The sequence below is a fragment of the Sus scrofa genome, chromosome 18 (assembly GCF_000003025.6).
Source record: "Sus scrofa isolate TJ Tabasco breed Duroc chromosome 18, Sscrofa11.1, whole genome shotgun sequence".
Lineage (NCBI taxonomy): Eukaryota > Metazoa > Chordata > Mammalia > Artiodactyla > Suidae > Sus > Sus scrofa.
Genome location: NC_010460.4, coordinates 51,448,915 through 51,475,026, shown reverse-complemented (window position 1 = coordinate 51,475,026; position 26,112 = coordinate 51,448,915). Strand labels below are relative to the sequence as shown.

Below are 26,112 nucleotides of genomic sequence, written 5' to 3'. Positions count from 1 at the left end.
TAAGCCATGACAGGAACTCTCATTTTTTCCTACTGTTAATTTCTTTGTTTAACTTCAGAGAGAGGTGTGGTAAAGCGGTAGAGTAATTAGAAATGTGAGGGAGAGGGAACATAAATTTTCCTTCTGGGTTTGGTATTGGATCCGTTGGCATTTGCTGTATAACAGACTATCTATCCCAAAGCTTAGTGGCTTAAACTCACAGCCATGCATTTATCCCGTAGTTGTGCAGAGGGGACGGTTTGAGCTGAGTTCTGCTGGGTGGTTCCTCAGGCCTCTGGACTCACACATGCATCCTTGGCCAGGTGTGGAATCGGATGCCGGCTGGCTGGACTGCAATGGGCTCAGTGAGGGTGGTTTGCCTTGTTCGCCACGGCTTCTTATCTGGAACAGGCTAACCCAAGTTCTCATAGTGAGGGTGGGAGTGGGGACCCACAGCTCTCTCAAAACTCTGGCAAATCCTGTTGGTTAAAGTGAGGCACAAGACCAACTCTATTCAACATGGAGAGAAGCCGCAAAGTCCCACACTGATGGGGATGCAGGCAGGGGAAGAATTGTGGTACCTTCTGCAAACAACCTGTCATATGCTTAGCAACTTACGAAGAAAATAAGAAAAAAAGTCATTGGGATAAAAAAAAAGATCAAGCATTTGATCCTAACTCGATGTACACAGGAATATTCCTAGGAAATAAAGATTCTTAAGGAGCAGGACACCTGGCCCCATCACTGGGACACCTGGTCGGATCACTATTCAAAGTCAGAACCCACTCTGGTTGTGTAGGTCAAGACTTGTGGGCTGCTGGTGTGGAGAAACAAGGGCTGTCTTTGAAACCGTCTTTCTCCAATGCATTCAGTTGTTTTGCTTCACTTTTTCCAGATCTAAGGAGAGACGGGTCACTTTCTCCAGTGAACTCACAAAAAATCACCTTGCTGCTACAGTCCCCAGCGGTCAAGTTCATCACCAACCCTGAGTTCTTCACCGTCCTGCATGCCAATTATGTGAGTATTCCCACACACAGAGGGGGCCTGGCCTGGCTACTGGCAAGACTCAAAACACAACTTTGCAAAGGTGTTTGGTAGATTAAAGAGGATAGCATTTTAACTCAGGCAAGGGGAAAAAAAGAAAGAAAAGGGGAAAAAAGTGAGCCAGTCCCCTCTTTTTCACTCTCTGTGAATTTCCCCAAAAGGACAAAAGCGAGATTTGGAAATGCTGTAGCTTCTCTGGGTTTTTGTTAGATTCGAATGTATTGATGTCTGTGAAAGTGATTTGCAAATGAAAGTGTTCTTTTCTTATTGTTACAGTTTTCAAGGAACAAAATTATGAAGTTGACAGCTTCCCTTCAGCCTGAATCCTTTTATAAAAGCACTTTCATTAAAGAAATGTTAAAATAGACAAATAACTGGGTTTCCTTTTCCTATAATTCATTTTTCAAATAACATGCTTAAGGTAAATTTGATGGAATTTTTATATTCATAGTTTTTTCATTTCTTCTTCTATTTTGATATTGTCAAGAAAGCCGAGACAGGATATGACTATAATCATTACTTTTAATCCGGACAAACGTTTCCTGCGCTTCAGGCGCAGATCTAAGGGCTAGGGTCACAGAGACAGACTAAGGTGACACCTGAACTACAGCAGCCCCCCCCCCCCATTTTGTGGAGTGAGCGACATGCAAAAAGACAGGGCCTGACCTCAGGGAGGAAGGAGATGTTCTGAAAACAGGTGATGCTCTGGACACTGAGGGAGTGGTCCCCCAACGGCTGAATCGAGTCCCGAAGGTTAAAAGTGGGCGGGGCACATGTTCCTTTGGTGGCAGAAACGGCTAGGCTGTGACCCATCGGGGCTGTAGTGTGGTGATGGGGAGAAGTGGGAAGAGGGCTTGGAGGAGGAGCAGCAAATCTGGTACTTCCTGGAAGGAAGCCTGGATCTGCCTCAGTAGGCGACAGGAACTAGCAGCAGTCTCAGACCTCAGGTCGCAAGTGATCAGTGTTTGAGGAATTCTTTTCCCTGTAGGAACTGCGGGAGGGGGTCTGAGATGCGCTAAGACTAGAGGCTGGTTCAACAGCCCAAGGGAGCGATGATCCAGGGCTGCCCCGGAGAAGGCGCTGGGAGCAGGGGGAAAATAACTCCATTCAGGAGATATTTCTGCGTGGAATCCGTGGTGCTTGGTACCACCGTGATGGAGAGGGGATGGAATGTGAGGGCTGAGAAACACCTGAGTCCTTTCTCTTCCAGCCCTGAGTTAGGTGGTGGAATCCACATTAAGCAGTAGTTTGATTAGGGGAGGCAGACTGTGGCAGGGAGGAGGCCAGTTTTGAGCAGGTGCTATTTGAGAGCCTCTCACACATCCAGAGCAGCTGCCCAGTGGTGCAAGGGTGAATCATGAAGGGAACCAAGGATGCCAGATATTGATGCCCTGGGTATTGGGCACCAGGTGGCCCTGGACCAGAAGGAACCACTGTCCCAGGCTGCTCTGGCTGCAAGCAGTCTTTCCTCCCACCACACACACCCCAGTCCCGGGAAGCACAATTAGAAATTCTTGAAACTTTCTACATCTATTATCCCCGCCCCCCCATGCACAAAAGTTTTTACAGAGGATTCAAGGGAGTGACAGACCTAACATCCAGCCTTAAATCCCCAGGGAAGCTTAGCGAATACTTCCTATTACACAGACAGATAAGAGGGCCAAGGCAGCCCTCCTCTGACCTGTGCAGTCAGAGAAGGAACGGGGAGGAGAGAGAGGAGTGATGCTCAGAGAGGTAGAAGGAGATTCAAGGGGGCAGAGCCTGGCTGAGGCAGGAGGGAAAGGGAAGGCCGGGCCAGGGTGGGGGAGGAATGGGGAAGAGGGGCCGGAGGGGGAGGCGAGCTTTGAGATGCAGGACGGTCCGCAGTGTCCCAGGCTGCAGGGACAGCAGGTAGGTCCATGTGTGTTTTCGAAGGGCCGATGTTTCCTTCTGGAGCACCCCCTCAAGGCTCGCCGCAGTAAACCCATTCAGCCATCACACTTCCTGCTAAGGAGCTCACGGTGTGCTTGGTCTGTGTTTCTCCTACCCCCACGCCCTTCCCGATCGGCCTGCCGGGTCTCAGAGTGCCTACCGAGTCTTCACCAGTAGCACCTGCTTAAAGCACATGATCCTGAAGGTCCGGCGGGATGCGCGCAACTTCGAACGCTACCAGCACAACCGGGACTTGGTCAATTTCATCAACATGTTTGCGGACACGCGGCTGGAATTGCCCCGGGGCTGGGAGATCAAAACGGACCAGCAGGGAAAGGTGAGCCTAACTGCCGTGTGGGCCTTACATCAGAAGGAGAAGACCTGGGAGCAGTGAGGGGGGGAGTTGGTGAGGAGACAGAAGCCTGCGCCTGAGACCCTCAATGGCCAGGAGGAAGGAAGGGATGCTGTCTGCGTCCGGGTTTCTGTCTCCTGAGGTGGAGGATGTTTCCAGGCATCCCTGGCTTCTGCCCACGGTTGCCCATAGCATCTCCACCAAGTTGTGACATTGTTGTAGTTCCCTTGGCGGGGGAGGGGAGTTGGGGACTGCAGTATCATACCCAGTTGGGAACTATGGGCTACATATTTTTTAGTTTGGGTTTGGAACTTGAAGCCAGATTCTGTTCAGTGACCTTTCTAGTGTCCTGCCTCCTTAGACAGCTAGCTGTCAGGGAATGAAATTATTAGTTTAATAGGAGTGCTATTATTAGATCATTCATTGTGATTTCCCTAATAAGCCTTCAGTTCTCATTAAAAGAGCCTGGCCAACAGGGACAGGCTGAATTGGGCCCATGCAATGTTACTGGCTTACATTTTTATTTTGTGTGTCCCTAACCAATACTCTTTCCCAGCGATGTTTTAACATCTATGAGTTGGCTAAAGTGAGAATGAGAATGCTTTTTTCTTAATTACCATCAGTCATCTCTGGAGTACCAGTGTATTTATAGGACAAGCCAAATGATTTACCAAAGACTTGTCCCTGCATCATCTGTTACAGCCTTTGGTAGAGACAATCCCTTCCTCTCATGGTGGCAAAGGAATCAGGAGCGTTGCCGGCAGACGTGCATCTCAATAGGAAACTGCATCACACAGCTCCTTTCCTCTGTGACAGTGAACACGCAAAGCCACTGTCCCCCAAAGTGGGCTGATGGGGTGTCTCTGTGCACTGGGGAGCCAGAAATTCCTGCCCCACAAACCCTTTAGCATGCTTCACAAGCCAGACCCTCTAGAGTGTGTGGGGAAAGATTGTGTCCACGAATGCAAGTCCATTAGTACGTGGATGTCTGTAGTTGCAGGTGAACTGCAGGGGGGAAGAAGGGGGGTGACTTGTGTAGGAGAAAAGCCGCCATAGCCGGAATCTGTTCTCCAGGACCTTCTTGTTTACTGGTTGTGGCCTCCGCTGGGAGAATGACAGTGAAAAAATGATGTGGTGATAGCGTTTGTGCAAAGAAGCGGAGTAAGTTCCAGAACACCACCTCATCCTCTCGTTCCTCAGTTGGCCAGTTTGCTTCTTGTTTTTACACATTCAGAGTCGACAGCCTTCACTTTGCGTATGCACTCTTGAGGAAGAGGAGGGCTGGGGCTGAGCTGTTTGGTGTCTGAAGACACAGTCCTCCCCACAAGGAGGACAAAACGGTATCTGACTCATCTGCTGTCTTGAAAATCTGAGGAAGGGACACAGCCTCTGCCCAACTTCAGTAGAGATGCCCTGTGAGCCTCAGGGGGGCTTCAGGTCTGGGCCAAGGAGGATGCTTATCATCCAAGATGGGGGGGCTGTGGGTGGTGGGACAGGCGGGACCCCCATCTGTGGCAGGTGTGAGATGGAGGTGGCCTCTACTAAGGAATAGACACACAATGACAAAATGAAAAGGGCCTCTGAAGACCTACATGAAGGAAGCAGAATCTTTATCTGAGCAAAAGCCTGTCTTGTAATTTTCTTCAGAAACAGAAATGAGTATCTTTTAAGATTGCTGCTTGTCATCTGCAACAGAGAAACAGACTCATAGACACACAGAACTTGTGCTGCCAAGGGGGAGGGGGAAAGGAGTAGGATGGACGAGGAGTTTGGGGGTAGTAGATGCAAACCAGTACCCTTGGAATGGATAAGCAATGAGGTCCTGCTATATAGCAGAGGGAGCTATATCCAGTCTCTTGGGGTAATGATGGAGGATAATATGATAAAGGGAAAGGGCGGGTCTGTATACGTGTATGGGCCATGCATATATATACGGGGTCACTTCGCTGCACAGAAGAAATTGGCATAATGTTGTAAACCAAATGTAATTTTTTTAAGAAAGATAGCTGCTTATCATCCATAAAATGGTGCAAGAGCACATACTTCTATTGAGCAAGAAGAAGCCACGAAGAGAAAACAAGCCAAGAGGAAGCAGATGTCAGAAAACAGAACTAGCCTAGGATCTAGCAATCCCCCTCTGGGTGTTGATCCACAAGAAATGAAATTGAAAGCACAAAGAGCTATCTGCACTCCCACATTCTTTATTCAAATAGCAAAGATGTGGAAGCAACCTAAGTGTCTATTGATGGTTGGATGGATAAAGAAAATGTGTACACATACAATGGAATATTATTTAACCTTAAAAAAGAAGGGCATTCTGACACATGCTACCACACGGTTTGACCTGGAAGACATTATGTTAAGTGAAATTAGCTAGGCACAGAAGGACAAATGCCGCATTGTTCCATAGATCTGAGATATCCGAAGTAGTTGAGCTCATACAAAGTAGAATGGTGGTTGCCGGGGGTGCGGGGAGGAGGAAATGGGGAGTTTCTGTTCAATGGGTATAGAGTTTTAGGATGAGATTGGGTACATTCAGGGTGATATGGCCATAGACTAAATACAGAGTTTACACAAGATGAATAAATTCTAGGGATGGGCCACATACAATGCTGTGCCTATAGTTAACAATTCTGTACTATGCACTTTAAAATTTCTTAGAAAGTAAATTTCATGTTAGGTGTTCTACTACAATTAAAAATAAGGAAAGAACATGAGCTAAAATAAATATTTTAAGATTGAAAGGAACAACAAGATGTATGTAATAGCAGAGTGATAAAACAGCAGAACTGACACGCGTAAAATCAAACCACTAACATAGAATATGACCATGGAAATAGCCCCCAAAGCACAGGGAAGACACCAGATTGCAAACAGTGAAGGGGGGGGAGGCAAATGTAAAAACCAAAAAAAAAGTATCTCACCTTCTCTGTGAGATACAATTTAATGTCACATGCTCTCCCAAGATCCCTAACCCACATGCTCTGCTCTGTAATTTACATATTTGTTTGATTTACTGCTTTGTCTGTTTCTCCTAACAGAATGTTAAGCTCCCTGAGAGCCAGGTCATTTGTTTTGCTCATTGATGGAACTTCTAAGGGTCTGGTATAGTGGCTGGCCCATAGTTGACCCTCAGCAAATCTGAATGACTTAAAGATGTTGGTTGAATGACTTAAAGATGTTCCTGAAGAAGAAATCAGAATAATAAGTACAGTAGTGATAAGTAAATATTAAATATAAATATCAAATTATTAATTAAATATTGAAAATAAAACTTTGATCTACAACAAACTGTCCCAGTGGCCAGATTAGTTGAACTCACTGAGTTACAGTAAGATTATTGAACATGAATTCTATATCTATGTATTCTCTGGAATGTCTTGAAATAGAGATTCTTCAAATTTTATCAACATAGAAGCCATGACAACGTGAAAGCCACATACCAAAGAATTAAAATCAGACAAGCTTCAAATTTCTCATCCATGAAACTAAACTAGAGAAACCCACAGAGCAGTGACTACAGGTTATTGATGAGAAATATTGTAGCCAAGTAACCCTATTTTCAGAAACATTGTTATCACTCAAATGCAAAGACACTGGGGAAGAACCTTCCTGTGCAAGCTTTTAGAGCTCACCCTACTCTTTTTGCCTGCCCTCAGCAAACACCAAAAGCCATTCTCCAGATGGCTCGCAAATGAAGTGCAATAGGTAATCAGTAATGGGGGAATCATAGCATTAAAAAAAACTATGGTGGTAGGTATTTAAATCAAATACATAGATGTAAATGTAAATGATTGCTTTACTTTATTTATTTACTTACTTACTTTTTAGGACCACACCTGCTGCATGTGAAAGTTCCCAGGCTAGGGGTCGAATGGGAGCTATATCTGCCAGCCTACACCACAGCCACAGAAACGCTAGAATCAAGCTGCATTTGCAACCTATACCACAACTCACAGCAACCTGGATCCTTGACCCACTGAGTGAGGCCAGGCATCAAACCTGTGTCCTCATGGATGCCAGTCAGGTTTTTTTCCACTGCACCACAATGAGCACTCCCTGTGCTTTAAAATATATTGGAAAAGGCTGATACAATATGGGAAAATATGTATAATAAAAATAGAAGACTCATGTGAAAACGGGTCAGTATCCCCAGAATAGAATTAAAAATATGAGGAAACAGAAGCAGATGGATGAACATGGCCAGGAAAGTTGTGCTAAGTTCCTGGTTGGGAGTAAGGGGAGTCAAAGTGGGTAATTTGAAAAAACAAAGGCTAAGTATAATTATTTGACAAAACTGAAAGGCAGCCATTGTAGCATACAAAGCAAGATTTTTCACTTTTCAATTTCTACAAAAGATAACATTAAACAAAATACAGTCTTTGTGCCAAAACACACCAAAAATTCCACAAGGAAGCACAAAATTGAAATAATAAAAATAAAATAACAAAAGTAAAGCCAGGCATAACAGTTGTGGCAGCAAGTGAAAATAGGGTAAACTTACACAGCAAAAGGTATTACTATCAGATTTAATAGCGAACAAATCCAGTTTATAAAAAGACATACCTAAGAAATGATTCAGAAATGTTGGTAGTAAAAAATAAATATTAATATAGAACAATAACAGAAAAGTCAGTGGTGGGTTATTAATATCATACATCTATTATCTTTGGAATGCACAAGAAATGAGATCCTGCTGTACAGCTCTGGAAACTATGGCTAGTCACTTATGATGGAGCATGATCATGTGAGAAAAAAGAATGTATACATGTATGTGTGACTGGGTCACCCTGCTGTACAGTTGAAAATTGACAGAACACTGTAAAGCAGCTATAATGGAAAAAATAAAAATCATGAAAAAATAAATAAGAATTTTAAAAAAGAGAGTTGAAATCTGAATCATTAAAATGGGGTCAAAGACAGGAGGTCTCTGGTGGCCTATAGGTTAAGGATCTGGTGTTATCCCTGCTATGGATCGGATCACTGCTGTGGCTTGGGTTCAGTCCCTGGCCCAGGAACTCCTGCATGGCACAGGCACAGCCAAAACATTTTTAGAAAATAAAACTGGGGAGTTCCCGTCGTGGCGCAGTGGTTAACGAATCCGACTAGGAACCATGAGGTTGCGGGTTCGGTCCCTGCCCTTGCTCAGTGGGTTAACGATCCGGCGTTGCCGTGAGCTGTGGTGTAGGTTGCAGACGCGGCTCGGATCCCGCGTTGCTGTGGCTCTGGCGTAGGCTGGTGGCTACAGCTCCGATTCAACCCCTAGCCTGGGAACCTCCATATGCCGCGGAAGCGGCCCAAGAGATAGCAGCAACAACAACAAAAGACAAAAAGACAAAAAATAAATAAATAAATAAATAAAATAATGGTTACATTGACCTTAAATTATAGACGGTATTTTATCTATTATACCTCAAGAAAGGTAGAAAAATAGAGCTTACATGAATAAATAAATGCAGAAAATGTTATGCTAAGTAAAATAAGTCAGACACAAATGGATAAATATTATATCCCGCATAAGATATTTAAAATGGTCAAACTCTAGAAACAGAGTGGAATAGAGGTACCAGGAACTGGGAGAAGTAGGGAATGAGGGGTGCTGTTTAATGGAGGCGTACTTTCAGTTTGAGAAGAGGAAAAGGCTTAGGAGATGAATAAAGGTGATTTCTGCACAGCAGTGAGAATGTACTCGATGCCCTAAACTGTACACTTCAAAATGATTCAAACGGCAAATTTTATATTTCCCTATAATTTTAATACAAAATCTACTTTTACTTGTTTTTATTTGAAGTATTGTTGACTTACAGTGTAATATTAGTTTTAGGTGTATAACATAGTGATTCCATATTTTTATAAATTACACTCCAACCATCTATGGTTATTAAAAATTATGACTGAATTTCCCTCTGCTGTACAATATATCTTTGTTGATTATTTTGCATGTAGTAGATTGTATCTCTTAATCCCCTACCACTGCCCGCTTCCCTTGCCCCACTGGTAACCACTAGCTTGTTTTCTGTATCTATGAGTCTGTGTCTGCCTTGTCATATTTATTCATTTCATTTTTTAGATTCTACATACAAGTGATAATGTAATAGGAGTCATCTTTCTCTGTCTGATTCCTTCACTAAACGTAATACCCTCCAAGTCCACCTATGTTGTTGCAAATGGCAGAATTTCATTCTTTTTTATGTCTGAGTAGTATTCCACACACACACATATATACACAATGGGATATATACATCACATTTTCTTTATCTTTATATATAAAAATATCTATATATTTTTATATATTATATATAATATATATTTATATATTGTTTATATTTTATATATTATATTTATTTATGTATAATCTATAAATATATATTATAATATATAGGTATAATCTATAAATATATATTGTATTATTATATATTATAATATATTATATATCTAATATATATTATATGTAATATATTATATATTATTATATATCTTTATAAAGATAAATATATAAATATTTATCTATATATAAATACATATGTGATATCTTTATATATATATCACATCTTTTTAATCTTATTTATCCATTCATCTGTTGACAGACGCTTAGGTTGCTTCCATATCATGACTATTGTAAATAATGCTGCTATGAACATTGGGATGCATGTATCTTTTGGTTTTTTTTTTGTTTTATTTTTTCCATTTTTTAATTAATGAATTTTATTACGTTTATAGGTGTACAACAATCATCACAACCAAATTTTACCGCATTTCCATCCCAAACCCTCAGTGCATCCCCCACCCCCCAACCTGTCTCCTTTGGAAATCATAAGTTTTTCAAAGTCTGTGAGTCAGTATCTGTTCTGCAAAGTTCATTGTGTCCTTTTTTTAGATTCCACATGTAAGTGATAGCATTTGATGTTGGTGTCTCATTGTCTGACTGACTTCACTTAGCATAATAATTTCTAGGTTCATTCAAATGCCATTATTTCTCTGCTTTTTAATGGCCATTGTAGATAATGCTGCTATTGGGATGCATGTATCCTTTGAATTAACGTTTTCCTTTTCTTTGGCTCTATACCCAAGAATGTAATTGTTGGATGATTTAGTAATTCTATTTTTAGTTTTGAAGACCTTCATACGATTTTCACAATGGCTGTACCAATTTACCTTCCCACCAACAGTGTCCTAGGATCCTCTTTTTTCCACATCTTCACCAACATCTGTGGTTTGTAGACTTTTGGACAGTAGTCATTCTGACAGGTGTGAGATAACGTATCTCGCTGTGGTTTTCATTTGCATTTCTCTGAGGATTAGCAGTGTTGATCATCTTTTCATGGGCCTATTGACTATCTGTATCTTCTTTAGAAAAATGTCTACTCAGGTCTTCTGCCCATTTTTTAATCAGGTTTTTGTTTTTTCATATATTGAGTTGTATGAACTGTTCATATATTTTGCATATTAACCACTTAGTCAAATCATTTGCAACAATTTTCTTCCATTCGGTAAGTTGCTTTTTGTTTTGGCAGTAGTTACCTTTGCTGTGCAGAAACTTTAACTTACGTCTCATTTGTTTATTTCTGCTTTTGTTTCTTTGCCTTGAGAGACAGACCCAAAGAAATATTGCTAAGATTTATATCAAAGAGTGTTTTGCCTATGTTCTCTTCTAGGAGTTTTTTTTTTTATTTTAGGTCTTTAATCCATTTTGAATTGTTTTTTTGTATATGGTGTTAGTAAATGTTCTAATTTCATTTATTTACATGCAGTTGTCCAGTGTTCCCAAAACTATTTATTGAAAAGACTATCTTTTCTTCATTGTGTATTCTTTCCTCCTTTGTCATAGATTAATTGACCATAAGTGCTTGGGTTTATTTCTGGTCTCTCTATTCTGTTCCATTGATCTGTGTGTCTGTTTTTGTGCCAGCACCATGCTGTTTTGATTATAGTAGCTCTGTAGTATAGTCTGAAGTCAGAGAACATGAAACCTTTGTTCTTTTTTCTCAAGATTGGCAATTTTGGGTCTTTTGTGGTTCCATATAAATTTTAGGATTATTTGTTCTAGTTCTATGAAAAGTGTCAAGGGTCTTTTGATAGGGATTGCATTACATCTATAGATTGCTTTGGGTGGTATAGACATTTCGATGATAATTCTTCCAGCCCGTTAACATAAGATATCTTTCCACTTCTTTGTATCATCTTCAGTTTCCTTCATCAGTGTTTTATAATTTTCAGAGTATAGGTCCTTCACCTCCTTGGTTATTTTATTCCAAGAAATTGAAGAGGAGAAAACATTACCAAATTCATTCTGCAAGGCCACCATTACCCTGATACCAAAACCCGACAAAGACACCACAAAAAAATAAAATAAGCAGCCAATATCTCTGATGAATACAGATGAAAAATCTTTGACAAAATATTAGCAAACCAAATTCAACAATGTTAAAAAAAGGATCATGGGCATTCTCACTGTGATGCAGTAGGTTAAGAATCCAACTGCAGCCACTTACATCACTGCAGAGGGGCAGGTTCGATCTCTGGCCCAGAGTAGTGGGTTAAAGGATCTGGCATTGCCACAGCTTCAGCATAGAGTGCAGCTACAGTATAGTTCAAAGCTGTGGCTTGGATTCAAGCTCTGGACTAGAAACTTCTCTATGCTATGGGTGCAGCCATTAAAAAAAAAAAAAAAAAAAAAAGAGTTCCCATCATGTCTCACTGGTAATGAACCTGACTAGTATCCATGAGAACTTGGGTTTGGTCCCTGGCCCTGCTCAGTGAGTTAAGGATCCAGCATTGGGGTGAGCTCTGGTGTAGGTCACAGACGTGGCTCAGATCTGGCATTGCTGTGGCTGTGGTGTAGGCTGGCAGCTGCTGGACCTCTAGCCTGGGAACTTCCGTATGCCACAGGTACAGCCCTAAAAAGACAAAAGAGAAAAACAAAAAAGACCATACACCATGATCAAGTGGGATTTATTCCAGGAATGCAAAATGCTTCAGTATCTGCAAATCAATCAATGTCATATACCACATTAACAAAAGGAATGATAGAAATCACAGGATCATCTCAGTAGTCTCAGAAAAAGCATTTGGCAAAGTTCAACATCCATTTATGATAAAAAAAATTCATCATCACTGTTGGTGTAGAAGGAACATATCTCAACATAATAAAGGCCATTTATGACAAACCCACAGAAAACATCATACTCATTGTTGCAAAGCTTTTCCTCTAAAACCAGGAACAAGACAAGGATGCCAACTCTTGCCACCTCTATTAAACATAGTGTTTGAAGTCCTAGCCACAGCAGTCAAACAACAACAACAACAAAAATAAAAGTCATCCAGATTAGGAGGGAAGAAGTAAAACTGTCACTATTTGCAGATGACATGATCCTGATACATGATACCTTAACATCTCTATCAAAAAACTATTAGAGTGAATAAATGAATTCAATAAATTTGCAGGATATGAGATTAATATACAGAAATGCTTTGCCTTTCTATGAACTAATAATGAACTGTCTGAAAGAGAAAGCAAGAAAACGGTCTCATTTAAAATCATATCGAAAAGAATAAAATACCTAGGAATAAACACAAAAGAAAAAAGAAAAAAGGCAGAGCTTACGGCTTCAAGATCCTACGGAACCTTTCCTAAGTGATAAAATTCTGTAACACACACACAAAAAAAAGCAGAATATACTCAGGTTGCATTCCATGGCCACAAGCAATAAAGCCAAATTTCAAATAACAAATCTAAACACAACCATCCAAAACAAAATATTTGATCAATTGTGCCAATTATACAGCAAATACTTTCTAAAAACCTCCATGTTATTCTCTGAGAGACTTCTCAAAACTTAGTGTCTAAAACTGCACTTTTTAAAATTTGCTGATTCTTTATTGAAACATAGTTGATTTACAATGTTGTATTTGTTTCAGGTATACAGCAAAATGATTCAGTTGTACACACAAACATGTTTTTCAGATTTTTCTCCTTTATATTATTATAAAATATTGAGTATAGTTCTCTGTACTATATACATGGTGGGTCCTTGTTGGTTATCTGTTTTATATATGATAGTATGTGTAAATTTAATCCCAAACTTCTAATTTATCCCTTCCCCCTTTCCCTTTTGGTAACCACAAGTTTGTTTTCTGTGTCTGTGAGTCTATTTCTTTTTTGTATATAAGTTCATTTGTATCACTTTTTTCCTTTTTTTTTAGATTCCACATATAAGCAGTATCATATGACATTTGTCTTTCTCTATCTGGCTTACTTCACTTAAATAATCTCTAGGTCCACGTTGCTGCAAATGGCATTATTTCATTCCTTTTTATGACTGAGTAATATTCTACTATAGATATAATATCTATTTATAAATATATAAAAATTTTATATTTAATATATTCAATAATATATGATGTTTTATTTAAAATATTTAATATATGATGTTTTAATAAAAATATCTATTTTATATATATATATATATATATATCTTACGTCTTATGTACCCATTCATCTGTTGATAGACTTTTAGGTTGCTTCCATGTCTTAGCTAAATATCCACGTATCTATGCATCTATGTACCTACTTATAAGCCTGTTTAAATTTTTAATTCACTTGTTTTACTTGATTATTCTTTTTCTATTGATATTTTTGATGAAATTTCTACTCATTTGTTTCTCTCATGCAAATTAGTCGAGCATTGGCCAGTTGAAAAACACCATCTATCAGAAGTACAGTTGATCGTTCCTTTGAAATCGGTGCTCACAGAAATGTTGGAAGCTATAGAATAAATCTTCATTAGACCTTTTAAAGATTATGTTAACATGTGCCTGTATATATTTTTCAGGAACAAAATTTTTCCTATGGAACAAAAATAATAGGTAACATTAAATATTCAGATATAGATATGTTGTATTTTCATATGTAATTTGGTAATATATATATATATGAAACTGGTATCAACTTTAAAATATTCTGTCCTATATTCAGAATCAAAACTGTACCAATCTCTGGCAAAAGGCATGTTGGCTGAATAAATCGTAAATTGGCTACCTGAATCAATCAGGATCGACTTTGGAAAAAGAGACTTACTGATAGCTTAAGGAAAAAGAAAAGAGGAGTTCCCGTCGTGGCACAGTGGTTAACGAATCTGACTAGGAACCATGAGGTTGCGGGTTTGATCCCTGCCCTTGCTCAGTGGGTTAACGATCCGGCGTTGCCGTGAGCTGTGGTGTAGGTTGCAGACGCGGCTTGGATCCCACGTTGCTGTGGCCCTGGCATAGGCTGGCGGCTACAGCTCCGATTAGACCCCTAGCCTGGGAACCTCTATATGCCAAGGGAGCGGCCCAGGAAATAGCAAAAAAAAAAAAAAGAGAGAAAACCTCAACATAGATTCACAATTGTCCACCTCTGGATTTTGATAAAAATTACATGGACAATAAGCTAAATTATCTTCTATATCGATTCAGATTTTTGCAGATATTTTCCAAATTATACAATGTGAAAGGCATTTTAGCTAACCTAGGGGATTCTATAGCCAGCTAGCAGATATTAACCCTACTTCCCATATCTTACCATCTAAGGAGCAATACAGATGAGCAAGCAGAGGTACAACTGAGTGTCTTAAGTGTATTGTCAGTGGAGAAAGAGGGCAATATTAGTCAGGAAATTAAATTTAAATTTAAACCTAATAACCCTCAAATAGTCTTTTTAAAAAGTATCTCAGGAGTTCCCACTGTGGTGCAGAGGAAATTAATCCAACTAACATCCACGAGGATGTGAGTTCGATCCCTGGCCTCGCTCAGTGGGTCTGGGATCGTGTTGCCATGAGCTGTGGTATAGGCCACAGATGGAGGCTGGATCCTGCGTTGTAGCTGTGATGTAGGCCAGCAGCTGTAGCTTTCATTCGACCCCTAGCCTGGAAACTTCCACATGCCAAGGGTGCGGCCCTAAAAAGCAAGGGAAAAAATGTATTGCACATTTGTGGGATTTTTTTTTTTTTTATCATTGAGCTCCAGATTCTAAGGATTGCCACATAGATCAATGGAACAGAATAGAGATCCCAGAAAGAAATGCACACACTTAAATCTCTGGCAAAGGAGGCAAGAATATACAATGGAGGAAAAACAGTTTCTTCACTAAATGGTGTTAGGAAAAATGGACAGCTACATTTAAAAGAATGAAATTAATTTTTCTCATACCACATACAAAAATAAATTCAAAATGGATTAAAGACCTAAGACTGAAAATTATAAAACTTCTATTAAAAAATATAGGTAGAACACTCTTTGACATAAATTGTTGCAGTATTTTTTTGACTCTGTCTCCTAAGGCAAAGGAAATAAAAAACAAAAACACATGAGACCTAATTTTTTTTTCTTTTTTTTAGGGCCACACCCTTGACATATGGAAGTTCCCAGACTAGGGGTCAAATCGGAGCTACAGCTGCCAACCAACACCACAGCCACAGCAACACCAGACCCGGAGACCTAATTTTTTTTTTTTTTAAATCTTTTCCAGTTGGAAATTCAGAACAATGTTCTACGTGACTATTGGGTTTTAAATAAAATTAAGACTTAGAAATTATATGGAAATTATTGAAAATGCATTTGAGTAAATACTTAATAAAATATTGGATACAGAAAGGCTGCACTCAAAGCATTAGCAGCCCTGCTTTCATTATCCGAAAAATAAATACAAAATAGAAGCTTTCACAAAGTTGCCTGTGGCACAACAGGTTAAGGGTCTGGCATTACCGCAGGCAGCTGTGGCGTAGGTCACCGCTGAGGCTGGATTCCATCCTTGTCCTGGGAAATTCCATATGCCAGGGGTATGGCAGAAAAAAGAAGTGAGGGCACCATGGAGGGTCCTTCTGGGGACGGAACCACCCAGTATCTTGACCATGGCGGTGGGCGCACGAATGTTCATGTGTGGTTAAATTGCGTAAAACGAAACAGACACCCGTACAGGTAAAACGAGGGAAATCTGAATTCTTAAAAAACTACAGGCAAAACTCACTCATCTTCCAAAAAGCTCTTATTAAAAAATGAAGTTGATTTTGACAGTACATTAAAAGAATAACTCACCAAAATTAAACAGATTTTTCTCCCAAAGGTATAAGGGTCATTTACCACTAGTAAATCTATTATCTCTAGTGTTTTAACCAATAGCTTATAGGAGAAATTTCAGTTAATCATTTTAAGAAATGCTAGAAGAGTCCTTGATACAAATTAAAAACAGTTTTACATATATTTTTAAAATAAAACACAGTGTTAGTAAAAAGTAGAGATGTAAATATGTTTTCATGACATGATAAAGTCTCCTTTAACATAAGGCATTACATTCTGCTTTCCAATTGGACCCTAGCAGTTTTCCTGTCAAAATAAAGAACATGAAGATTGCAGCTGCCATTTCTTACCTAACATTTTTCTGCAGGTTCTCACCTATATTAGAAAAAAAAGACGGTATATGACAAAAGGGCTCTTAGAAGGAGACAAAAATTATCATTATTTGCAAGTTAACATCAAAGAGGCTATATCTAAGGGAGTAATTTATTCATTGGAAGAATTTAATATGGTGAGCAGACCTAAACCATACAGCCCGATAACAGCTTTCCTAAGTACTAGCAAATGATGAATTACAAAGAATGGGGGGGGGGAGGAAGCACTCAGAATAGCAACATACAATATTTAGTATCTATAAACTATCTTAACTAAAATGTTTCTTTCGAGAAGACAACTACAAAATTTTACTGAGAAAAAAATCTTGAGTAGACAGTCATTTTATGTTCAGAAGTGGGAATTATAAAGAATGAATTCTATTTAAAATCATTATAGTCTTAAGGCATTTCTAAACAAAGTGCAAGATAACTATTTTGAAACCTAATAAAATTATTTCTTCTAGAAAAGTAAAATAAGCAGGCAAGAATACCTAAGAAATTTTGAAAAAGATAATGATCAGAGGCAACTTGCTCTAAAGACATGAATAATTAAAACAGTGAAACTCCCACAGACCATTGAAACAAAATATTCCCAAAACAGAGCATAGTATTCATAAGAATTTATATGTAATGAAACAATAGGGAATGAGTGATTTAGAAAAATAAGGTCTTTGAGTTCCCGTCGTGGCGCAGTGGTTAACAAATCCAACTAGGAACCATGAGGTTGCAGGTTCGGTCCCTGCCTTGCTCAGTGGGTTAACGATCCAGCGTTGCCATGAGCTGTGGTGTAGGTTGCAGATGCGGTCAGATCCTGCGTTGCTATGGCTCTGGCGTAGGTCGGAGGCTACAGCTCCGATTCAACCCCTAGCCTGGGAACCTCCATATGCTGAGGGTGTGGCCCAAGGAAAGGCAAAAAGACAAAAAAAAAAAAAAAAAAGAAAAAGAAAAAGAAGCTCTTGGAGAAAAAATCCAATTAGAACTTCATATGATGCCAAAAATGAGTTTCAGAAACAATTAACCCACCAAAATAAAGCTAGAAATATATAACGAAGCATTTAACTGACTTCAAGCTAGAGAGAAATGATTGAGAGATTTGTATACATAGTAATATGAAAAATTCTGTCTCTTAGAAAACAAAGGAAACAAAAATCAAAAGCAATTTGAAGGCAGATCAGTTCCTAAGCACTTTAAAAAAAAAAGAAAAGAAAAGAAAACCCATTGCAGCACTATCCACAGTAGCCAAGACATGGAAACAACCTAAATGTCCACCAAAAGATGCATGGACTAAGAAGATGTGGTATATATACACAATGGAATACTACTCAGCCATTAAAAAGAATGAAATAATGCCATTTGCAGCAACGTGGATGGAACTAGAGACTCTCATACTAAGCAAAGTAAGTCAGAAAGAGAAAGACAAATACCATATGATATCACTTATATCTAGAATCTAATATAAGGCACAAATGAACCTTTCCACAGAAAAGAAACTCATGGACTTGGAGAACAGACTTGTGGTTGCCAAGGGTGAGAGGGAGGGAGTGGGATGGACTGGGAGTCTGGGGCTAATAGATGCAAACTATTGCATCTGGAATGGACAAGCAATGAGATCCTGCTGTGTAGCACTGGGAACTCTATCTAGTCCCTTATGATGGAGGATAATGTAAGAAAAAGAATGTATATATGTGTGTGACTGGTTCACTTTGCTGTACAGTAGAAATAGAACACTATAAACCAATAATAATGAAAAAAATAAAAATCATTAAAATATTGTTTAAAATAAAGAAAACCTTAATATCCCCACAGCAAAAAGGGAATAGGCAAAGTAGCTAATACTGCAGTGAAGAAATTGACCAATAAACCTATGAGAAAATGCTTGGCTTCCCTTATATTTGTTTGTTTGTTTGTTTACTTTCAACATTTCTAAGAGTTCTTTCCAATGCTCAGCATTTGTAAAGTCCATGAAAATGATTCGTGGACTTATGGTAAGATGATAAATCTGTACGTCTCATAAAAGCAGTTCGTTAATATGGATCAGTAACCATAAATGTTCTCCTAACTTTATGTAATGAACTTTTCCTAACCCAGTAATTAACTTTTAGGAATTTATACTAAAAATTTACCGATACGCATATATAGGATACCCACTTAATAGATATATAGGGATACACATACACAGATATACATATTTATACATATGTAGGAAATATGTACATATATATGTATATAGGAGATCCATTTATATATATAGGAAGCCCTATATATATAAAGTTAAATACTTTAGAAACTTCAAGACATATAATTGAATAATAAAAAGTCTACTTTTACCATAGATTCATTTAGCTGATACTTGTGTGTTTAAAAATCTCATGTAAACATGTTGATAAATGTTGTTTTCCACCCACATTTCATTCTTATTGAGATTCGTTATATTTTTTTATATCACTGGCATCACTTTTTGAGCATCTAACACAGTGTTTCAGAGAACATCGTTTCGGTCCCCACTGCGTGGTTAGACACATGGCCCTTCCTGAGACTATGTGGGATGCTGTCCTGGGAAATTTTATTTCCAGCCACAGATCCTAATTCACATGATACTTGGAGAGTTCTTCGCCTTTGTCCCGCGGTGGGCATTCCTGATCTCCATCACAAAACCACTTCTTCCTGTGTGACAGTTTAGGACTCGCTCACAGCGACATTGAATACTTGAAACGATAAGCTATACCCCAAGAGTAATTTCTAAATCTCTATAAAATTTCTCAGACGACTTCTGTCGCTGACGCCTGAACATATTTAAAATGAACATTGAAGTCATTTAAGATGAAGATATCTTTACCAGACAATACATTTTGTTTAAAAGAGGGTAGTTGAAAGGCCGTTTTAGAGTACACAAGTTTTCATAAAAGGAGGAAAAACATTAGTTTTCTCTTTTGTGAGTGGTAATTTTAAAGAACAAAGTTTGTCATATATTGGAACATATATACTAATCAGACAGGCCACAAAGATTTATGTACAAGTGTATTTATTGAAGCATTATTTTAAAACAATGAAAAGTCACATTCCAACAATAGAGGATACTGAAATGAATTATTATGTATTCATCAAGCTGCATACCACATACGCATTAAAACTCTGTATTAAGAGAATATTTAATAACTTAGGGAAATGCTCGTAAAATAACAAAATTGTAGGTGCTGATGTAGGGAAAACATGTATATATTCCTTATTTGCATAGGGAGGAAAAAGCTGGAAAAAGAATCACCCAAATATTTTAATGATTACCTTTAGATTATAATATTTGAGAGGATTTTTGTTATCTTCTTCTTACTTTTTTATCCTTTTCACGTTTTTTTCCTCAGACTGTGTTAATTTTATAATCAAAAAGAGCTTTATTTTAAAAAGATAAAATGGTCTGCACATGATTAATTATAAGAGTGATTTTATCTATCCAAGGCTCGCTCTCTCTGTTTTCCATGGTAAGTAAGGTGTCGCTGCCCTGTGACTTCACAGTGGAAAGTGTTTATCAGGGTCTGGTGTTGCTTCATTGAACAGCCACGAGAGCAGAAGTACAGGCATCTTCTATCTAGTTTTTATTGTTATTATTATTAAAGGATTAATATTCTCAAAGAATATATTTATATTTTTAATACTCTTCTCCAATCTTCCATCTAGTTCTGAGTAGATGAATGGGAGGGACAGATATTAATGTGATGATTGAGCTCCCGAGCGTTCCCACGTCTCCTTGGCTCCTTTTGGCTCATTCTCATGCATGTACTCTCTTTCCTGGTCTGTCTGTCTAGTCTTTCTTCGTGGACCACAACAGCCGAGCTACCACTTTCATTGACCCCCGAATCCCTCTTCAGAACGGTCGCCTTCCCAACCATCTGACACATCGACAGCACCTCCAGAGGCTCCGAAGTTACAGCGCCGGAGAGGTAACACCCCCTCTCCCCCAGTTACTATGACAACAAAAACAGAAACAATACAAAACACCCCCACTCGTTTCCAAACCCTCCTAGGTGGCAGCTCCACCCCAGTTAACCATCGTGTTTAACAGTCAAGCAAATGGAATATCAAGAACTCAAGTCACCAGATTTCCTAACTCCTAGCCCAGTGTAAAGCAGTCTCTAAAAGGAGACAGCGGCGGCCAAGAAGAGGCAGGGTTGTATCGGGGGGGGTTTGAGAGAGAAAGGCCATGAGAGGCCATGGCCACAGACCAGGTATAAGATGATGAGGTCCTAAGCTGGGGTGACAAAAAGATAGCAAAAGTTCAAGGAAGTTGAGGGGTGTGGAAGAAAGGGTTCCTAGGACTTGAGTTAGCTGGGAGGCCCCCTCCCGCTTCTAGCCGAGGTTCTGTGTGTCATTCTGCCACATTTCCCTTTCTGGGTCCTTCCTCAACTTTCCCATCTGCACATGGGGACAAGGGGACTGATGGCCGCTAAAGTCCCTTCCAGCTCTGTGATCCTCAGAGTCTGTGAGGCTTGACTCACAGCCCCATTAACAGTTCACAGATAAGATGAACAGCAAAGCCAGCTGGAAAGGCTGGCAGGTGTGCCTTTAGACAAGTTGACAATGAGTTTGGAAACAGGAGGAGAGCCGGTGAGAAATGATAGCTAAGCAGACTTAGAAATGGGAGACTCAGGAATAATCAAGAAACTATTTCCATAATCCATGGTTCTTCCGTGTCACCTATCATGGGCAATGAGGAATTCACTATAGATGATTCTGAGACCTCAGCTTTAGGAATCAGTATTTTTGGTCCCCCTTCACGACATATCTCTTCTTGGGTTTTGTGGTTTGTTTGGTTTTTTGTCTGTGCCCACAGCATATGGAAGTTCCCAGGCCAGGGACTGAATCCATGCCACAGCAGTGACCCATGCTGCAGTAGTGACAATGCCGGGTCCTTTACCTGCTGAACCACCAGGGAACTCCAAGCCATTTCCTGAGTGTTGCTCAGGGGTTAATTTTTTTTTATCTATTGCATTTAAGAATAGAATTAAAATCAGTTTCTATATGCAAGATCCTAAAGGTAAAAAATTCCCCCCCAAACCCCAACGACAGGTTATTCATCGAGACACTGCTCAACAGCTCAACACCTTTTGCATTAGCCCTTACCCCACCTGAAAATTTTTCAGACTGTCTCCCTAAAACAGTTATCAGGAATATAGGGTTTTATGCATTACAAGATCATTATTTGACATTTTAACATGCATTTTAACACAGCATATCTGTCTGCACTATATTTAAGTACCAACAAAACAGGCTTTGTCTCTTCCCTAGTGTCCAAATGGAATTGGAAGAGCAGAGAAGGCTTATAAATATTGAATGCCATCTCTCTATCAGTAGGGAAATCACTGAAGTTCAAATTTGTCTTGTTGATACTGCAGTTTCCAATAGAAATAAACGTGAATAGAGATGGCCCACAGAACACACAATATTCATTTATTTGACCACTTTATCTTGGTCAAGGTAGAAAATCATTAGTCACAGACAATTTCCAGAAGTGTGCATGCAAAAAAGCTTAGCAGTAATTGCCTCAGGAACGGGCAAGCGTCTAGCAGGAAAGAGAAACTGACGTCTCACTCTCAAAGCAGAAGTCTCTCTGTATCCCTCTTTGCAGTGAGCTGCTTTTATGACAAAAGTCATTGCATTGGCTCTGATGACAGCGAGAAGTCGTCATTCAGGACGCTTGCCTTTGGGAGGGTAACTTCTGCCCTGCTTCTTAAAATCTGTCATTTTCCTCTTTTTAAAAATTATCATTATTATTTTTGAGTTATTTCCCCAATACAATTTTTTTCTACTGTACAGCATGGTGACCCAGTTACACATACATGTACACATTCTATTTTCCCATATTACCATGCTCCATCCTAAGTCATTTTCCTCTTGATTCCATGGAACCTATACTTGATTACAGGTTTGTTTGGAAGTTTGTAGAATTCAGACACCTATGAAAATACACCTTTGAATCATAAATAGTATGTGATGAATGAAAAAAATACAGACATGGGTGGAAAAGGAATTAGAAAGCTGGTACAGTCATTCTCCCATCTAGAGACAATTCCTGGTGTACACAGAAGTGAAAAATTGAATCATACTGTCTATGGTTCTTTATCTTCTTTTAGCATTGCAGTACCTTGTGGATAGTTTCCAAGCCATTAAAATTCTTCTATATGTTATTATATGGATTTACCATAATTTAACTCAAGCCTTTCTTTGTACATTATGTTATTACCCACTGTTATGAATATGCTGAACAATTCAAATATTGATCTCTCTCTGTTGTTTCCGTATAGTTCTGCAAACCTGGTTAGTGATCCACTTTTAGAATACAAAAGGAATCTAGAGATAAGCGCAAATTCATCACTTGGGCTTTTCCTCTGAACTTGCTATTTTTTTATCATCAGGTCTCCAGCGGTTTCAAGAGAGCATTAGCTGATGATTAACCCAGATTCAGTTTGAAACCTGCAATTTTCAATCGCAGATCTCAAATCACCAGTTTACATTTCCAGATCGCAACACCGAAGAGAAGCTTGTTTACCAGTCAAGGAAAACTATTTTCTGAGCATATCTGTTGTGTCTGGAAAGCCAAGTGTTTGAAGTTTTCACATTTGCAATTATGATTAAAGCTATCTCAACATCCAAAGGAAAAGAAATCTTAAAAAGTAGTCCCTACTGCAAACTGGGTTTTATCCAGCAGAGGAGAATAGTCACAGCATGTCTGGGGAGAGGCAGGTCACAAGGAGCTCACCTCTCATTGCCTCTCTCTCTGTCTCTCTGTCTCTCTGTCTCTCTCTCTCACACACCCCTATCTAAGAAACTCAGTAAGACAAAAAGTGTCAAATTCAGGGAATTCTGTGATTCATATTATTTTGGTTTTCAATGGAAAATCCATTTTTCTAGGTATTTTCAGGCATTAGCAAGGCAAGTTTAGCGTCGTATTTGCAGTGAGATGGAAATCAGCTGCTCAGTTGATATCAGACATGCCTCGGGATAGACCACTTAGTACCACTCAGGGCCGCCAGGGTCCTAGTACGTAGTAAGTGCTATCCAGTCATAGAATCTCAGTCTTCTTTAGCCCTGCCCGAAATCATCTTTGTCCCTGTAAGTTCTTGCCCCCTGGTTGAAGGATGTTTCTCTTTACTCCTCCCATCCTCCAGCTCTCGTCTGTAGGTCATCCAGTACCACTGTGCAGGCACCTCCTTTGTCCTTGGCAGATGTTATGGCTTGGACGTCACAAGCCCCACCTCTCCCCTGTCTTGTTTCCTCCACCTCGTTCATAGTCAGCATGAAGCATATCCCTCAGCCACCTGCCTTCAGACTAGCCAACCTTCCTCTGGTTTCTGGAATTTTTTAAGCTGGCTCGGTTCTGCCAGGGAGCAGGTGACCTCAGAAGCAGGTGTAGTTTTTCCCTTAAGCATGTCTGAGACACACGGACTCCCTAGGACCCCCAGGAAAAGAAGTGAGCCTCTTCCAAGGACTTCCCTGGTGGCTTGGTGATTAAGGGTCCAGCATTGTCACTGCTATGGCGTAGGCTTGATCCCTGGCACGGGAATATTTGCATGCTGCAGGTAGAGCCAAAAAAATAAAAGGGGGGGGGTGAGCCTCTTCCTGTTTCAAAGCCTTATTCATTTCCAGGCAGCCGCTAAGTTAGACATTTTGCTCAAAGTGTGACAGCAGGCATCACCCAAGTTCATTGCACAGCCACGCCTTCTTGAAGTCCACTATCAGGTCTGTCTGCTTGTCCGGTTTCCCTCTGTACTTCATCACTTAGATAATCTTCAACTGAGTGGCCTTAGAGATTCCTGTCTTTACAACGTCAAAAATATCTTAAACACATGATTAAGGAGTTCCCACTGTGGCTCAGTGGGTTAGGGACCTGATGTAGTATCCTCGAGGATGCAATCCCTGGCCTTGCTCAGTGGGTCAAGGATCCAGCGTTGCTGCCAGCTGTGGCATAGATCATAGACGAGGCTTGGAACTTGCATTGCTGTGGCTGTGGTGTAGGCTGACAGCTGCAGCTCCGATTTGATCCCTAGCCTGGGAACCTCCATATGCCACAGGCACAGCCATAAAAAGAAAAACAAACAAACAAACAAAACCACACAATTAATGCAGACTGACACAATTCCCTTGAAAAGGGATAGATTTATGTATAAGAAAACTTTTATAGATTTATTAATTCATGGAGGAAAAAAGAGAAGTGTGAGACTCACTATTGCATATCAGCCATCAGCCAGTCCTGCTTTCCCCACTTTGCATTGTGACCTTTTAACTAGGTAAGTGCTCTTAGAGAAGCAGCAGCTTCTACCCCTGGTGGCTGTGGCTGTACCAGCTAAAGAGAGCTGAGCGCTGATGACATCAAAATGAGAAGGCAACCAAAGGGGTACCAGACCCATGCCCTTGACCCTCAAGTAAACCCTGGGCAAGGAGAAGGATCAGGAGAGGGAAAGGATGTATCTGCCTCCCCTTCTGCTCCCAGAGGAGCGGTTCAAAGATGGCCATGTGCGGAGAGTGTACGGCCAGCACATCTCCGCAGATGAAGGGTGTTATTCTTATCTGCGTGGAGTATGAAAGTAGGACCCCAAGGAAACCCAGCCCTTACACTTTCTCTCATTGGGAAGCCCTAAGTCATCTGCCTTCCTTTGTCACCTACAATACCACACAGGGCCTGGTCTTCAGTGACCCTTTTGAGAACCTGACATTTCTGGACTTTGTGGCATAGCAGCTCACCCCTTCTCCTGAACTCTGTGTGAGCGAATTGTATGCTGGTCTCAGAGGGAGAACTTTCTTTCCTTGTCTTGTCTGGATGTTTGAGCCCTTTAGGAATATCTTACAAAGTCATCTTCAAAGTTCTTCAATATTTAAAGCCTATTTTGGCAACTTAACCAAATATCAAAGAATGACTCATAATCTACAACAACCCCATAATAGCTGGTGAATGTATTCCGTTATGGAAAGTCAATGGTGCCTCCGTTTAAAGAACTCACCCTTCAGGATCTTTAAGGAGGAAAATATATGTGGACTCACGTTCTGGAACCTGGGGAACTTATTAACATTTGAGATTGAGCTCAATTAAAGTTAATTATCACAAGTATCAGTTTTAAGCTAAGCAACGTCTGTAGTCCACGACATTTTGTCAAAATGCCCAACTGAAACCGGGAGGCAGACCCATAGTAGGGGAAGTAAAAATACTCTCTGTGGTTAAGCATTAGTTAGTATCCGGGTTCTATCTCCTCCAGTTGAAAATTTTGGAAAAAATCTAGTTTTCTCTGATCCTCAGATTCCCTATTTGCAAACTAGGTTTAATAATACTTATCTTGCCAAATTTTGTGAAGTTTTAAGATACTGCATGAAAAGCAGCCAGCATAGCGAATGGAATAACAGCCACTAAACAAGAAA

At 39.8% G+C, this 26,112-nt stretch overlaps 1 protein-coding gene across 10 annotated transcripts in view; it reads left to right on the top strand.

Moving 5' to 3' along the window:
- Nucleotides 1-26,112, top strand: part of HECW1 (HECT, C2 and WW domain containing E3 ubiquitin protein ligase 1) — a 419,239-nt gene that overhangs the window by 327,978 nt on the left and 65,149 nt on the right. For all 10 annotated transcript variants that reach the window (XM_021079149.1, XM_021079142.1, XM_021079146.1 and 7 more), the window contains 3 exons: nt 875-996; nt 3,086-3,271; nt 20,511-20,645. In XM_021079149.1, coding sequence (XP_020934808.1) covers nt 875-996; nt 3,086-3,271; nt 20,511-20,645 — 443 coding nt within the window. The remainder of the gene's footprint in view (nt 1-874; nt 997-3,085; nt 3,272-20,510; nt 20,646-26,112) is intronic.